We start from the raw sequence: 17174 nt of genomic DNA, 5'->3' as shown, positions 1-17174 counted from the left end.
GCCCCCAGCCAACTCCTCCCTCCCTCAGAGATGCTCCCTGCTCACTTCATTCCTGCCTCATAGTTGGAATGACAGTGGCTCCCAGAATCCCTGGGGTGTGGGGAGGGTGATGGGGGTGTGGGGAGGCAGCCAGGCCCAGGAGCAGGTTAATGTTACAGCCCTGGATGAAGGAGCTGGGCCACCTGACGTCAGGGTGATGATGGGTGGAGGGGAGGGCCGGGCTGCTGAACTATAAAGACAGGTCAAATCAAATATAATCAACTCGGGACGGAGCAAGCGGGCGAGCTAGACAGCGTCCCCAAGCCATGGTCCCTACCAGCCGCGGCTCAGCCTGGGTCCCTCTGCTCCCGACCCGAGTGCCCGAAGCAGGCTTTGGTTTCATGTCAGCAGCCTTCATCTGCCTTCCAAAAATAAGCCCCTGCCGCCATGCCGAGGGGAGAAAAACAAGAAGGGCGGTATTTTTAGGGCCATTAATTCTGACCACGTGCCTGAGAGGCAAGGTGGATGGCCCTGGGACAGAGGCTGTTCATCACTATGTCCCGGGGAGCAGGACGTCTTCAGGGCACGCTGCGGGCTCTCGTCTTCCTAGGCGTCCTAGTGGGCATGGTGGTGCCCTCGCCTGCAGGCACCCGCGCCAACAGCACGCTGCTGGACTCGAGGGGCTGGGGCACCCTGCTGTCCAGGTCTCGCGCTGGGCTAGCTGGAGAGATTGCTGGGGTGAACTGGGAAAGTGGCTATTTGGTGGGGATCAAGCGGCAGCGGAGGCTCTACTGCAACGTGGGCATCGGCTTTCACCTCCAGGTGCCCCCCGATGGCCGGATCAGCGGGACCCACGAGGAGAACCCCTACAGTGAGTGCCAGTTGCAGCCAGTTGGGAAGCTGGGGGCTTGGGCTCTGGTGCATGGAGTCCCATTATAAAGGGGGTAGAAATGTTATTCTCCACTTGGATGCTCGTAAGCATAGCCACCCCGGATTCTCTGACCCTGCCTAGGTGCAGGCTCTGCATGCTAAGGCCCAAGCATCCTGGTGTCCTTTGCCATCACCCCACCGAGCTCCTGTGGCACTAATTACCTCAGCATTACAGGCCCATCCGTGGCCATGTAAGACCATCAGTCTGGGAAGCCATGAGGCAAGGATGGGGAGAATGGGTGAGGATACTTGGCCCACGTCGGACACAAGCTTATTTTTATTTAGCTTCCCACTTTGAGAAGGAAAGGCAAGTGGTTTGAAAAATTTCCAGCTGAAGCACATCCTTCTTTTTCTTTCAATCTGTCCCCTCTGTCCCCAAGTCCTTGTCCTACAGGTTGATGGGTTGCTGCATAGATAGGTTCTCCCATCCCAGGGGGGATGAGGGCTGCAGGATTCAGACACGCCAACAGCCGCTGTGTGGCTGCAGCGTCTGCAAGAGCAGACAGGCTGAGATTTGTTGACACATATTGAGTGTACATTTAACAAAACTAATCAGAATTCTTTTTGTTTGTTTGTTTGTTTTTGCTGAGGAAGATTCGCCCAGAGCTAACATCCGCTGCCAATCTTCCTCTTTTTGTGTGTGAGCCGCCACTACAGCATGGCCGCTGACAGACAAGTAGTGTAGGTCTGTGGCCCGGGAACCAAACCCAGGCTGCCAAAGCAGAGCATGCTGAACTCAACCACTAGGCACCCGGGGCTGGCCCACAGAATTCATTGTTTTACCCATGTCAAGGCCCTCATGTGATTAAGCCAGTGAAAGCCCAGATGCAAAGCTACTCTTAAGGAGATACCTAAGCAGCTACCGTGACCCTAACTCTGACGTCAGAACTTGCCCTTGCAGAACTTGAGTGTTAACAGCATAGTGGCAGGGCCCGATGCATCTAGCAGATAGAATCTCCCTAAAATTAGAGCAGCCAGGGATAGAGGTGACGGAGGGGCTGACTTTCTAGGAGCAGGGCGACAGGCTTAGACGCCCTTCTAGGGTCACCTTCAGGGTGACGTCTCACTCCGATTTGCACAAGCCTTGGGTAACACAGCCCCCATTTCTTCGCCAGGCCTGCTGGAGATTTCCACAGTGGAGCGAGGCGTGGTGAGCCTCTTTGGAGTGAAAAGTGCCCTCTTCATCGCCATGAACAGTAAAGGGAGACTATACACAACGGTGAGTTCATCAGGCCAGGGGAAGCTCCAGGTGGTGCAAGGCCTGAAGCCGACACAATTACACGAAGAAGATAATACAAAAACCTGAGCAGATAAGTGATTATTTATCTAGAATGAGAAAAGAGGGGCCTGGGAAGGCGCCAGCGCACGTGTGGGGTTCGTCAGCATCAGTTAATGGGCCTCTGCACTGGACCATGTCTTTCCTGGCCCTACCTGCCAGAAACTAGTAAGTAAACAGGAACTGTAGCTCAGACGGCTATTGGGTCCAAGGGAGACCTGCATTCTGGCATTAAGCTGTCATCAGGCTTAGGGTGGAGTTTGATTCCCTGAACTGGAGAGCCAGAGAAGCAAGCCTGGGTGCACCATGACCCACCCTCCGAGACACGTCCCTGGCCTAGAGAGCAGCGGGAGGAGGAGACATGGAGGCTGTTTTCCTCACCTTAAGGTTTATGTCCTCTGATCTCTGACCGCATGGGCTGGAAAAGCATCCTCCCATTATATCCTCTTGGCTGGCACCAGACCCCACCGGCGTCCTCCTCCCCATCACAGATCAGCCCTGGGAGGGCAAACGTTAGCACTCTGGTTAACCTAGCCAGCTTCTAAGCACATTTACCAAAATCTCTGCTCTCTCTGACCCCCTTGTTCCTGGGTCTCTCCATCCATGATTTGGCTTATTCCAAAACACGGACTGGGAAAACGTCCCTATGAAGTTGAAGAAACTGAGAGTTCTTTTGATAGAAATAAGAAGGCTAAAAAGGAAGACCTCTGAGCAATAGTCAAGGAATACCAGAGTTATTTATGGGGAGGGTGTGTAGGGCTGTTCCACCTCTCCTTGGATACAGGCTGAGGATCAGGAAGTGAACAAAGAGATCTGGGATTGGTGCCAGGTTCCGGGGAGCCTATGCAAACAGAGGAGAGCTGATAAGTACCTGAAGAGGGTGCCCAGGTGGCCTCTGTGATCTTTAGCTCTAACACCTCTCTGTCTGGGTTGGTTTACGTGGAGATGACCATGGATTAAACTCCATGGGTGTCCGAAGTAAGACAAGGAGCTGGAAGGTAGGTGGAGCCAGCTGCCGGAATCAGGGCCCAGTCTGTACACCAGCTATGCTTCTGCTGTGGGCCTTACGGGCATCACCTGCAGAGCCCTGAGGCAGGTCTGCACACAGCCATGATTGACGTGAGACCCTGGAGACGAAGCGTCTCATCTATAAAGTGAGGATAAAGATCAAATGCAGCCCCAGGGGTGCTGAGGGGCTGATGCTGACATTGCTGGGGACCAGCACTCTGCAGGGCACCTGACAAACAGCAGGTGCTCAATGTGGGTCAGGCTTTCATATTGTTTAAGGATGGCGAGGCACAGCCTCGAGGCTCTACACCCCTCTTTCTTAGAGATGAGACATGTGGGAGGAGATTTGCACCCACATCACCTTGGTAACTTGTTAAAGGTACAGATTTCCAGGGTCCTTCCTAAGAGATGCTTATTCCATAGGGCTGGGATGGGAGCCCGGAAATCAGTTTGTGTTTGTTTTGTAAGTTTGTCAGGTATTTCTGAGGCACAGGCAGGCGTGGGGACCACCGGACTACCCGGCCTCTGGAGGGCAGGGAGTCATCCCCACCCGAGGGTTACACCGGCCCTGAGAGCAGGAGGGCTGGGAAGACGACACCGACATGAGACTGGAGTTCTCAGACACACTCTTTACCACTCCCTGCAAAGGCGATGGGGAGGACAGGCAGCAGCCGGGACCACCCCGGGTCTGGGTGGCGTGGGCACCCCCTCTGTGGAGTGAGTCAGCTCAGAGCCCCTTCTCACCAGCCTGCATAACACCTGGAATCCACGGATGGCAGAGCCAGGAATGGGGATTGTTGGCTGTGGGACTTTATGTGAGGGACTCTTTAGCAGGTAAATCTCCTGGAAAGAAGCACAAATGACAGAAACCCTTATCTTCGCCACCTTTAATAACAGCTATTCAATATTTCTTTCTCCTTACCCAGAAAGGAATGCCACCGTGAGGGAGGGAAAGGGCACAAACATAAGGAAATTTATCCACTTCCCACTTAAAACCTTCTGGTCCTGTGGGAGAAGCTGGGAATATGAGCTGTAACAATCAGAGGAAGCCTGCCAAAGGTCAAGCATTGCTCGGGCAAGACGAAGGAGCGGCCTCTCTGCGGCGCGGGCTGACTGCGAACGTGGGAGGCCGCCAGCCCCTCACGCGCAGGCCACACTCCAAACCGGGTCAAATCGGCCCGAGGAGAGGGCTCCCAAGTGAAAAGAGCCGGCACGAGGGGGACTTTCCTGAGAGAAGACGCGCCCTCTCCTCCCCCTCCCAGCCCCGCAGGAGCATCGGGCCCACAGCACCTTCTCCTCTGTGGGAGAGGCTCGCCCGGAGCCCGGGCCCAGGCCGGACGGGGTGCAGAGTCCCGCTGAGCTGGGCCCCAAGCCCAGCACCTGATGCTTGGTGAGGCTTGGCACCAGATGCTCCAGAACCCCTCTACCCACCCCTTCGCCGCCCCTCAGGGGCCGTTATCACAGCCTAAAAAAACAATTGCCAACTGATCCCCGGAGCCAGGAAGACTCCCGCTGGCTCATGATTTCATTCACGCTATTTCCCTTTTAAGCCCCCAGAGCTGCCTCCTCTCCCTGCGGCTCAGCTGCTACCTCCGCTAGAGGAGATTTCTCGGGGTGGGGGAGAGGGAACCGTGCTGGGGCCGGAAGGCGAACAAGCCGAGGTCAGAGAATAAGGGCCAGGAAAACCCACCTAGGAAAAGTGGCCTCCCGCATGTCTCATCTCGAGGAAAGAGGGGTGCAGAGCCTCAGGGCAGCGCGCCTCACTCTACTTAGACAATAGAAATAGCTACCCGGAACTGAGCGCCTCCCGTTGGTCTGCACCCTGCAGAGTGCTTTCCAGCATCAACCCCAGTAGCCCTGGGAGGTGCGTTTGGTCTTTATTCTCACGTTACAGGTGGGACACTGGGGCCTCAGGGCTCTGCAGGGAACGCAGTAGAAGCACATTTGCCGGACTGACTGGGTGGGACCCTGTCCCAGCCCCTGCCCCACCTACCCTCCAGCTATTTGTCTTACTTCTGACAGTCACTGACCTCTGGGCCTGAATCTCTGCTCTCTCAGGTGTAGACTGAGGCAGAAAACAGTGAATTCCAATCTTCATGATTCTTTTTTTTTTTTTTTTTTTTTCATGATTCTTTTTAAAATGAAAAAAAAAAAAAAATCAAGGCTCTCCACCTGGCAGTGGTGCTGTTAGAATCCTTTGGCTGAGAAAGATACATAGAGACAAGAAGCGACTAGGATTCAGTTACGCTTTTAAGTGACTTTAGTTTTACGAACCTATAACTGTATCTACATCCTTTGAATCAATTGTAATATGACAAGATGCAGAACACAGAATTTCTTGCATCCATAAAGGCCTTTGATTATTATCTGGGGCATTCCTTTGGGGGAGGGGAGGACCAAGTCTCTCCCAGCTCATTGAACTGTTCCTCTCATCTGGCAGAGAATGGGTTCCTCAGGGAATGGGACAAAGGATCCCTCCGGGTCGGCCCCTGCTGGGAGACGGGGTCCTGAGGGGAGTGAGAGGCCCATTCTGCAGTGAGGGGCCTGGGCAAAGGGCTTTGTCTGTGGCCTGCAGGCTACAAAGGGCTCCCCAGGAATGAGAAGAATGAGAGGCCTGGTGAAAACATTTTCAAACACTTCTAAATCGCCGATGCAATGTCTGTGCTGGAAACAGGGGCTAGGAAACACAGATCTCTTCAGAGCTGGGAGATGCTATTTCTCCATTTCAGCTAAGGAGAGAAAAAGAAGCAGTCAGGGGCTGCAGAAGCAAAGGGTCCTAGGACAAGGAGTTTTCTTTTTTCCTCCCTGCTCACCTCCTTAAACGTCCCCCTCCATGTGCACACACACACACAACCAGCCGTAACAGGGGCCAGTGGCCAAGGGCAGCCCCAGGAGGAAGCACTTTAAAGACAAGACTATACCTCCATCAGTCAGGGTGACTTAGCTTTGCCTAAAGACAAGAGGATGGATGCCTGGTCCACCCCAGACTCTAAGGGGCATTTCTGCCAGCGGTAACTCGTGCTGAAACACCCATGTACCTATCCCTCTGAAAGACGCCCTTCTCCACGGTGAGAGCTGCACGTTTAGAGTTTGGGTCCACATAAGTCTGATTAGACCTACGTGGAATCTAAGACACTGGGGCCCGGCAAGCCCAGGAAATGTGATCCGGTGGAATTATTTTCATTTGTTCAAGTAATCATATACGGTAGCTGCTTTTATTAACGCGGCGTTCACTTGGCATGAGTGCTTTTCTCACCAGAGCTGAGGAGCCAACATTCCTGAGCCATGAGAACTCAGAGCTCCAGGATGCGGTGGAGATGAAGTTAGGGGCTGGGTCTTGATACCAGCTGGACCACCAATCTTGGCAGCAAGAAAATCCCACCATCCTGAAACAGGGGCTGCATGAAAGAGTTCAGGGAAATGGAACAATCTTGGCCTCTCCGCACAGGCCTCATGGCCACATGAACCCCCAGGGTGGGGGAGCTGAATGGACCGGGTGAGGGAATGGTAGAGAGGGCTTCTAAAGCAAGCTTCATCTATTTCTCTCTCTTTTTTCTTTTAAAGATTGGCACCTGAGCTAACAACTGTTGCCATTCCTTTTTTTTTTTTTCCTTTTTCTCCCCAAATCCCCCCAGAACATAGTTGCATATTTTAGTTACAGGTCCTTCTAGTTGTGGCATGTGGGACGCCGCCTCAGCGTGGCCTGATGAGTGGTGCCATGTCCGTGCCCAGGATCCGAACCGCGGAAGCGGAGCATGGGAGCTTAACCATTTGGCCACAGGGCCGTCCCCTATTCCTCTCTTTTCACTTTAGACTTGTACAGAATTCTGGGGAAGCCTAGGAACATGAGATAGACCAGAGAAAAGGGAGAGAATGAAAAAACAGAAGTTGGAAACTTTAAAAAGTAGGGGGGACTTGAACAATCAGAATCTGGTGAGCAGAGAACAAAGCACACTGTATCCGGCCCCTGTCGTGCACATTCAAGCGGACAGGTTTTGGGAGACCAGACACTTAGGAAAGGCTGGATTCTTCAATTGGGCATATTCTAGAAGGGATGCTATGGGCAACTGCCCACAGAGTTGCTTGTCCGAATGGCTCAGTTCCTCCTTTTCCCCTCCTCTTCCCTACACCCTCCGCCCCAAGATTTGATGTCTTCTCTAGAGTCTGCAGACCACACCGGAAACCTCTCCCTTACCCACCATCCAGATCAGAAATGAATTCTCCAGGAAACAGGAGAAACAGCTGGGTCCCTCTCCAGGGACATAGACGTTAGAACAGAGGTGGGTGGAGAGGGGGCTGTGACAGGACTAGGAGGAGACCCCCAGTTTGTGATGCAAACATTTTCTCACTCTGTTCCTTGGCCCATCTTCTATCCTGAATTCCTTTCCCATGTTAAACGATCTACTTATGTGACTAGGTAGTACATGAACATGGCTTAAGAGGGAAAAAAGGTACAAAAGAATATGCCATGGAAATTGTCTCACCCTCACTGGTGTCTTGAAGCCACCAAGTCCCCCCCAGAGGCAGCCACTGTCCCCAGTCCCTTGTGTCTCATCCCAGGAAGAACCGTGTCCCTGAGCGTGTGCACGCACGGCTTTTGCTTTTTAAACTCACAGGAATAGGAGCATGCGATGCACACCGCTTCGAACCTTGCTTCTTCACTTCACAGGACCTCTTCGAGCCCATTTCAAGTCAGTGCTCAGAGGGTCCTCCTGTCTCATGGCTCATAGCATTCCATTGTGTGCATTCACCGTAGCGGCAGACCACTCCTTTCCTAAGAGACACTTAGGTTTTCAGTCTTGACTGTTACAAGTAATGCCGCAGTGAGTAACTTTCGTACCCAAGTGGGAGTCTACCAGTAAGATAAATTCCTAGAAACGGAATTACTAATCAAAACTATGTTCTTTTTTTTATTCTAATGGATGTCGTCAAATTGCTCTTTATAGAGGTTATAATAACATACGCCCCAACGGACGTTTCATGAGAATTCCTAAACTCCATGCCTCACTGATGGAAATATATTATCAAACCCTGTTCTCTCTGCCGCCCGACAGTTCCCGATGTGGTCTCTCAGGGATGACTCGCATTTCTCTCATTAGGCAGACGTTCTCATGTTCAGACGCCATTTGCATTTCCTTGTCTCAGAATTGTCTGTTCATAAATGCCCATTTTCCAGTGAGTTAAGGGTTCTGAATATAGTAACAAAATGTCCTCCCAGCAATCAATTGCAACATATATTACAAAATACAGTGCATTGTAAATATTTTTAATCCAGTTTGCTGTCTATATTTTTATTTTGTTTAAGGTGGTTTTTTTTCCAGACAGAAGTCACACATATTCATTCTGGGCTTTTTTTATGACTTCTAGCTTTTCCGTGTCTCACCTAGAAAAATCTTCCCTACTCATTATTTTTTAAAAATTTTTCTGGGCGGCTCTGTAAGGCTCTCTTTTTCACATTTAATTCTTTGCTCCTTTTGGAATTTACTTTAACGTAAGGAACAAAGTCATACATCACACTTTATTACTATTGTTATTGTTATTATAAGATGGTATCCAGTTGTTCCAATGCCATGTTTTCTCCAGTGATCTGAAATGCCGCTTTTATTTTATGTTCATTTCGGATCCGGGTTTATTTTACACCCACGTGTGTTTGGATTTACTTCTGGACTATTTGTTCACTAATCTGCACCAGACTTTTGGTCAGTGTAGCTTTATTTCTACTTAACTTTTACAATCAATCCGAAGTTTATTTTCTCCTCGTGCTGGTGCTCCAGAGCTCTGTCCATCCACAATCTTCGCCGCTGTGACTGACTCTGCGCCCCAGGCGCAGGCGGAGAATCTGAGGTCCGAGAGACCCAGAGAGCGCTTTGCCGGAGCCGGCATCGACCTGTGCTTATCGGAGCTCCGTGCTCTTCTCGTGCAAGCTCACTGTCTCCCAGTCATTCAGGCAACAATTGCAGAGCTTAAAAGCTAAGTTGTCTAATACACCCCACAACAAGTTTTCAAGAATGGTGACTCAGGGTAAGATGAAGTCTTTTAGGGCTTTCAATGTAAAGTAGGTCATGATTCAGTTGGAGAAGAAGAATTATAATAATATTAGTTATTTTATGATATGCCAGGCATTACAAACACTTTCCATGCATTATTTCAATTCACACTCACTCCGATTCTATGATATAATTATTCTTCCTGCCCCTGCTTTACAGATGAGGGAACCGAGGCTTAGCAGGTTAAATAATTTGCGCAAGTTCACACAGCTAAGGAAGAGATGAAGCATCATCAGTCTGACTTCAAAGCTGTTGTGCAAATTTGCTCTTTACCTGCTTCGACTAGTTTGTTCTCCCCACCTTTGGGATGTTCATTCCTTCATTCATTCCACAAATACTTACTGAGCACCCATAACGAGGGAAACGAAAGCTTGCGAAAACCCAGACTCCCTAGTACGGTATTGAGGAGGCAGTTGACGTGAGTGGGGAAATCTTTCACATTCCTCTCAAGCCAATTAACATTATGAGAAAGTGCTTCGTAAACAGTAAACTAGGAGTGTGAGTGGGGAAAGGGGGAAGTGCATTCAGCCAAGGGTGAAGGGCAGGAGGGGGTGTGGTGTTCGCTGTGCTCCCATAGAGGACGCCCCCATCTTGCTCACTCTCATCCTGCAACAAAGGAGCCCTCCATGGGGGGCGGGTATCCATGTTTCGGTGCTGTCCCTATGGAATCATCATTCGGCGTCATGTACCCAACAAGACACAATCCTTGTCTCAGGGCACTTGGACCTATTGGGAAAGAAGAGCCTGTCCATAGGGATGGCACACTGTTCTAAATGGTGTGTGACAGGTGTACACAAAGGGCGCTGGGAGGCTGGGAGCCCTGATGAGCTAGCTTATCACCATCCGTTCATAACAGGAAGAGGCTCTCGTCCATCCCCCACTGCCAGCCAGGCCAGGGCACTCATAGTACGATGCCTTAGAGAAGGTCAGACGACACCTCTGGCACAGCCAGTCAGCCATTGAGTGGGTTTTTTATAGCCGATGGCCTCAGTCAGCAGGAAGGAGTCAGAAATTGTACTCCACCTATTTCTCCCTGTTTCATTCTCTATTTCTTTAGAGACTCAATCCCAGGTGTCACCTGGCTCTCTCTTCCTCCAGACGCCACCAAGTTACTCCCTATCAGAAGCACAGAAACTCTCCAGCCTCCCCTCAGGGCAGCGAGCAGAGGCAGGCTTGGGGAGGAAAAGACTCTCTTCTCTAGGAATAAAGGAGGACTTGGGTGATTTATTGGGAATGAACTTGTTGATGTGTGACAGGAAGTCCAGCATTCATTTTCTGAACAGGTGGTCCCCACACACTTCTCTACCAAATTAGCATTGAAGGGGGCGATTTATCACTGGCCCCAGACTCCGCGGCACCACCTGTCACACAGGGAACCAGGTTCTCCCCATAAAAGTCCCTGCTCCTCACCATCTCTGTTCCTGAACTTCCCTGGAGAACTAGGAATGTCTGGGAGGCACCGGGCATCTTCTGGGCTCAAGGCCAAAACCGAGAATGGGCTTTTTAAGGGATAGCAAACTCGAGATGTAAACTGGGGAAGACAGAGTGAGGGAACACAAGTGGGAGAAAGAGTCGCCAGAGTTGACAGCCCGTGCTGCAGATGACTTAGGAAATCTTCTGTCTCCACCCTCCACTAACAGTCCCCATCTCCCTGTCTGCAAAGAAGAGAAGTGAGGCTGAGAGGGAGAGCCCGCCTCAGGTCACACAGCTACGAAATGGAGAGCCACCAAGCAGAACCCCAGGCCCTCAATCCTGGTACACTAGATTACCTCTCGCAGTGGACTTGAGAAAACAGCTTAGTCTATCCTTTTCTTATCCTTTCCCTAAATGGAATAAATGATCATCTAGGTGCTTAGCAGAAAGTGCCCTGAAGTGGAAGTCAGGAGACCCACCCCATGTGACACAGACCATCCATCTATGTCCCTCGTCGTAAAGGAGGGAAGGTGAGAGGGGACCCTGAGAGCTCTGGAGTCTCTTCCCGTTCTAACCTCCCATGACTCTGTTCACCGAGGCTGGCTCAGATCTCATGGTAGCTGTCTTACAAAGGGGAGGCGGGTACCCAGCAGAGGGGCTGCTGTGCCTCCTTTATAACTGAGCCTCTGCTATTGTTCATTTCTTTCGCAGCCCAGCTTCCAGGAGGAATGCAAGTTCAGAGAAACCCTCCTGCCCAATAATTACAACGCCTACGAGTCAGACCTGTACCGAGGGACTTACATCGCACTGAGCAAATATGGACGGGTAAAGCGGGGCAGCAAGGTGTCCCCAATCATGACCGTCACTCACTTCCTTCCCAGGATATAAGGACCTTGAAAGACGGCTCACAGGTTGAAAGCAGCATCTTTTCTATTGGAATTTTGCACAAGTGAACAATTCCTTTTCTCCCCCATGACTCCTGAGTCAGGCTTCTCTTGCGCTTGGGGGACCTGAGTTGGTTCCCTTGGCCACAGGACCCCATGGCATGTAACCCACCCATAGGGGTTACAGCCAGCGACCTAGAATGCCAATGGATCCCATGCTCTGATCTCGCCTGAGGAAAGAAGGTGCAGATGACAGTTGTGGAATGTGACCATGGGCAGAGGGAAAGGCCAGGGTAGAAGTATGTGTGTGTGTTGATGTACATCCATACATCTTGGTAGCTATTGTCAGAGCAAAGGCATTTCAAAGCATCGGGTTTCTTTCTCCCCACATCATCACTGCAGGAATCTGCCTACAAGAATGTCACTTGTCAAACCAACAGGATTGATGTGTACTCCCATTCTGCCCTTCTTTCCAATCATCTTTCCATTCAGAGGCCACTGACTGCACGGGTCGCACGGGGGCCGGGAGCAGCTGTCCCGTAAGTGCAGAGAGGGCAAGGTGAGAGGGAGTGAGATTTAACTGCAGACCGGAGAGAAAGGGAGCAGCTCCCTGCCTGTGAGGGCTCTGGGGACACTGGGGGGCACTGTCAGGGAAGCTGGGGGAGAAGGGGTCCCCTTCCTGGAGGAAAGAGGTGGAGCAGTATCGCGGGCAGTTGGGGAGGGCTTGCTTGAAGCAGCAGAAGGGACTGGATGTTCTGTGGAGAGCCCTTCTGACCTGAAGGATTCAGGGCTGTGTGTGGCTCCAAGAACAAGCCGGGGCCAGGCTGCCTGCCCATAACTTTTCCTCACTTTGAACCGGGTCTTATTTTAACCTCAGATGACAAGGATCCTAATAATGGCAACCTCTTTGGCGAGGGGTGAGGGGGTACAAAATAGGGCACGAAGGAAGTAGAGAGGCTTTGGACTAGAGATGATAATTCCTCTCCAAGTACATCCAGGAAACTCACCCAAGTTCTCATCTGATACCCTCACTTCCTTCTTCGTCGTCCTCACCTTGCATACACACTGGTGCCTGGATGCATCAGAATGGGCACCATGACCTCTAGAGTTTGCCCCCTCTGACCCCCTACAGTAGGAGAAGAGTGATAATCCTGTGAAATCAGGCAGCCAAGCTAAGCGGCTCCTTGCCATACGATGTCTTCTTGCCTCCTGTCGGTTGAGAGTATTAAAAGCAGAGGTTCCCCAAGCGACTATAAATGTTGTCTGCCTGGAGCCTTCAGATTCCTGAACCATTGGAACGTTCCTAAATCTGAAACCAGAGAGAGCCATATCAGAGTGCAAATATTTTCAGCATACGTGAACCATCGAGTTACAAAATGACCTGATGCTCTCTGCTGCTCTCAGGGGCCCCCTGCCTGCAAGACAACCCCTCATCTGCCGCAAATACCTTCATCTTCGGCATACCTCTCTATTTGCAGATGCGTCCATCTATAGATAGCTCTGAGCCGAGCGACTGTGCACAGAAGGTGGAGGTTGGCAATCCAAGGGAGAGACACCATACTGGCCACCTCCTCTGCCTGGCAAACGTCAGGACAGACATGTGCTGGGTGAGGAGGAAAATGCCATACAAAGATGAGCGAAGGTGGAACAGTAAGAACTCAAGGGCAAGAGTGCACATGGTCAAGCCTTGGATAGAAACTGGAAGGAGCTGCAGTCTTGGATCAAACGGAACGGGGAAAAACTTAGTCCATCTTGAATGCTGGGGACATTTGAAGCACAGGTCTCCTTGGAGGCAGGGGACAAAGCTTTGCTTGTTTTTCAGGAAGTCTTGTCCAGAGTAATCTGCCTCTTTAACAGGGTACATCAGAAACTGATGCCCTCAGAACCTGAGGTGTGTATCAGTTCCCGACGGAATGTGGCGGGAGTGTAGGAAGGCTGGGTGGGCAGAGGGACTGTGATCTGGAGAGGAGAAAGAGCTCTGGGTCCTGAAGCATTTATTCCTAGATCTTTGAGCTAACTTGGCACGAGAGGAGCACTCTTCCAAAGAGAGTCGCAAGGCCTCGGACGGCTAGACCTTTCTTGCATCTCTCTAGAGGCTCATAAAAGCGTTCAAACCCTGACAAGGAGTTTCTCCAAATGTCCACTCCCATTTTTCATGCCGAGAATGAGAAAGAGAAGCGATGAGATGCCTCGATCAGGCAGGCTTGCTGTTCAGTCACTAGGGAGCGGCACCAGCACATTGGTTGGCTATGACTAGCATCAGCTACAGGCAGCTAGGTGTCTGTTCTAACGAGTCCCAGGACCCATGCTGTACTAGTTGTTAATTATTTTGAATGTCGCCCCTGGATGTAGGGATGCATCGCTGACTCTTTGAAATCCTTCCCATCCAAAGGAATTCTCCAAGGGCTCTCTGTTTAACCTATAAGTGACTTAGGCTTAAGAAAAGTCAATCCCTATCCAAAAAAATGAGTTAAAGGGCAGGAACAGAGTAAGAGCAGCTAGGGGCTTGTCAGTTCCTTCTTTTCTGCTACTTTGTCTGAACACAGGTGTGCAGAGCATCTCCTATCTGACCACCATGTCTACTGAGTCCTGAACTCAGCCGTCCGCCCCATTGGATCCAAAAATCTCCTTCCTCCAAATCGTGAGCTATGACCCTGGTTTATAGAGTTTTGTAGCTAATTGGCCTCTCTTCTATCCTGAACCTTCTTTGGCAGCTCCATGCACACTTGGGGTTCCAGGAGCCCAGAGGCTGTCTTATTTCCTCTTCAGGAGCAAATGAGAAAGAAGAGAGCAACATCTGTGCACTCCCTTAAAGACAGACTTCTCAGTCGGGCAGAGGTTAGCTCAGTATCAATGGGGGAGCCCCAGGCACTTGCAAACTCTGCACCCTCTTCAGGACAATGGATGAAGCTCAGAGGAAACCAGAAAACTCCAACTGCCTTGTTCAAACTGTTGATTACGTTCGTTTCATTGTCTGCTGCCTTCTAACACCCCCTCCCTTCCCACTTCCCACACCTTTTGGAACCTCCCTTGGAAAGCAGCATACAATTTTGTAATTAATACCCTACCATTATCCTTCACAGCCTTCCCCCTCTGCCACAACGTCCCACAACACCTCCAAAACACATACACTCCAAGCCCCTGGTCAGGGCCATTCTGCAGCTTAAGAAAGAAAATATTTTCTCTTATCATCTGATCCAAGCTGCAAACCTCTTTCCTTTTTAGACACATAGGTTTCTCCCCGGGCCAAAACTCAGGCCTGAAATTCTCTCCTGATGTCAGTCCTATCCTGGGCGATTTGGAATTCCTCTTCCCATGCTAGCTCTGGACCCCTTTCCTGTCCTAGACCTCAGATCTTTCAAATTCTCCATCTGTGCAAGTCCTGAGGGAAGAAGGAAATACAACAGTCCGCGAGCTGCAGTCCCCCTTCCTCCAAGTGTTGCATGTCCATTGCCTTTGCCCACTTTGTGCCACCGCCACCGATGCAAACAGATCTACCAAATGCGGTCACTGGCCTCCAAGTACCAGGATGTCCCCTCTGCCCTCTCTCCCCTTTTGCCCCTTCTCGTGTAGACACAGGCTAGAAAACTCCTCCATCTTCCTATCTCAATGCTTCTCCCCCAAAGACTCTGGGTCCGTTGTCACTGAGGGGGGATTCTCTGCCACCTGCCACCCCGGTGCCTGCAAAGTAGGTCTCTGCTGTTTGTCCCCTTCCTCCCGGCAAGGAACCAGCCACTCATTCTGCTACCTCCCAGGAAAACTCCAAATGTAGGAATATTGGGGACAAGTCCAGAAGAATAGGGAGAAATTCCCCACCTTGCACGTGCAGCTGAGTTGGGGTTTCCTCTTCCCAGAACAGGAGGGAGTGATGACGCCAGAAACAGACCCCGAATCTAGCCCATCATGCAGAAAGCCGACACAGAACCGTGTTTGTATACCTCACTGACGTACTGAGATTCCAGCATTCAGACAGCTGTCTCCTCTCGTGATTTTCCCTTTCTAGAAATCAATAAGTACCTCAGGCTGGGTCCCAGTGCAGAGCCGTCCTCAAGCTTGAGTAGAGCGGATAGGAAAACTCACAGAATTTGTTCAGTCATGTGCTTGTAAAATGTGATGCTTCTATTTTTTTAATATGTATGTGCTATGCACAAACCATATCATGTTCCAGCAAAAAGTAAAAGGTCTTTTTATACGTTCCTCTAAACTGTTCGACTCCACCCCTCCTATTAAAACTGACAACAAATCTCTGGGTTGTAGTTGATTTTTACCTTGATTCTTTTCCACATTTCAAGGAGGCAGGTGAGGGGAAACAGAAAGCATAGATTCACGGTGCCGTCGATATTATAGATTCGTGGTGCTGTGGATTATTAAAGCAGGAAGAGTCGCGTGTGTCACTTAGTCCAACAGCCATATGTCATAAGTGGGGAATCTGGCCCGGAGCGGGGAAGGAAGCTTGCGTAGACCGTAGCGAGGCAGCAGCCGTCTTCTCTTCCTCCTTGGTCAAAGCAAGATATCCACATTTCTGTGACGACAACATTCAGTCACTCACTTGTCCACGCATCAGAAAATACTGATTGAGCACCCTGGCTCTGTGATGCCTTGGGTTAGGTGTTTGGATATGTGCGTGAACAAGGTAGACGCAGTCTCCATCCTCTCACAAACATGCTTTAAAAAAAAATCATGCAGGGAGGGGCTGGCCCCATGGCAGAGAGGTTAAGTTTGCGCTGCGCTGCAGGCGGCCCAGTCTTTCATTGGTTCGAATCCTGGGCGCGAACATGGCACTGCTCATCAGACCACGCTGAGGCAGCGTCCCACGTGCCACAACTAGAAGGACCCACAACAAAGAATATACAACTATGTACCGGGGGACTTTGGGGAGAAAAAGGAAAAATAAAATCTTTAAAAAAAAAAATCCTGCAGGAGAATGTTAACACGTCACAGGCACACAGATTCTGATCCAGAGGCCTGGGGCAGGCTCAGGAGTCGACCTTTGACACACATGCCCCAGGCGATTCTGACGTGGAAAAGCCCTGGTCTAGCTGGACAACTGGAATTGTAGAACATGTGAGCTAAGAGAGGCTCTATAAATTAGGAAAAATCCTTTCACATATTAGAAGAAGAAGACCAGGGAATTTGTTTCTTACCCGAGATCACAGAACCAGCAGCCAGGACCTCTGAGTTCACTCTCTCACTTCCCCCACCCCTTCCTGCACCTCCACATCAGCAGACCTGTGGTCTCCCCAGCATGCTCCTGTTCACGCCACCCCCACATCCCTCTTCCAGTTCCTCGTGCAGTCTCTGGGGGAGATTAAAATGTGCCTGCAGCTGAGCGATGCCAGGTTCTGAATAAATCTATGTATTCTTGGAAGAGCTGTCTGGTCCTCTGGCCTCTGCATCTCGCTCTGTAATTATTCACACAATTATATCTCTCAGATCCTACTCTGTGCCAGAAATCGTGCTGGGCTCTTGGAATATCACTGTGACAAATTACATATGGGCTTATATACCAGTAAGACAGACATTAAACAAATAACTTAGCAAAACGTGATGAGTGGCATGAAAGAGAAAGTCCAGGTGTACTATGGGGGCACAGAATACAGTCCTGATCTCACCTGGGTGGATAAGGGAGTCCAACCC

At 50.6% G+C, this 17174-nt stretch overlaps 1 protein-coding gene across 1 annotated transcript; it reads left to right on the top strand.

Moving 5' to 3' along the window:
* Positions 1-259: 259 nt before the first annotated feature.
* On the top strand, positions 260-15359 carry FGF6 (fibroblast growth factor 6). Its single transcript, XM_001494335.5, has 3 exons — positions 260-850; positions 2025-2128; positions 11365-15359. The coding sequence occupies exons 1-3, from the start codon at positions 505-507 to the stop codon at positions 11539-11541; spliced, it is 627 nt and encodes a 208-aa protein (XP_001494385.1). The 5' UTR covers positions 260-504; the 3' UTR covers positions 11542-15359.
* Positions 15360-17174: the final 1815 nt, after the last annotated feature.

Source organism: Equus caballus, chromosome 6 (genome assembly GCF_041296265.1).
Source record: "Equus caballus isolate H_3958 breed thoroughbred chromosome 6, TB-T2T, whole genome shotgun sequence".
Classification (NCBI taxonomy): Eukaryota; Metazoa; Chordata; class Mammalia; order Perissodactyla; family Equidae; genus Equus; species Equus caballus.
The sequence above is the reverse complement of the archived record's forward strand: the minus strand, read 5'-3'. Positions and strand labels throughout refer to the sequence as shown.

What these genes read in the sequence shown, in the direction of transcription:
- FGF6 (XM_001494335.5), top strand. Translation starts at nt 505, where the DNA reads ATGGCCCTGGGACAGAGGCTGTTCATCACTATGTCCCGGGGAGCAGGA. An exon ending in CCACGAGGAGAACCCCTACA is followed by an intron (nt 851 to 2,024) that starts GTGAGTGCCAGT and finishes TTTCTTCGCCAG; the next exon opens with GCCTGCTGGAGATTTCCACA. An exon ending in AAGGGAGACTATACACAACG is followed by an intron (nt 2,129 to 11,364) that starts GTGAGTTCATCA and finishes TTTCTTTCGCAG; the next exon opens with CCCAGCTTCCAGGAGGAATG.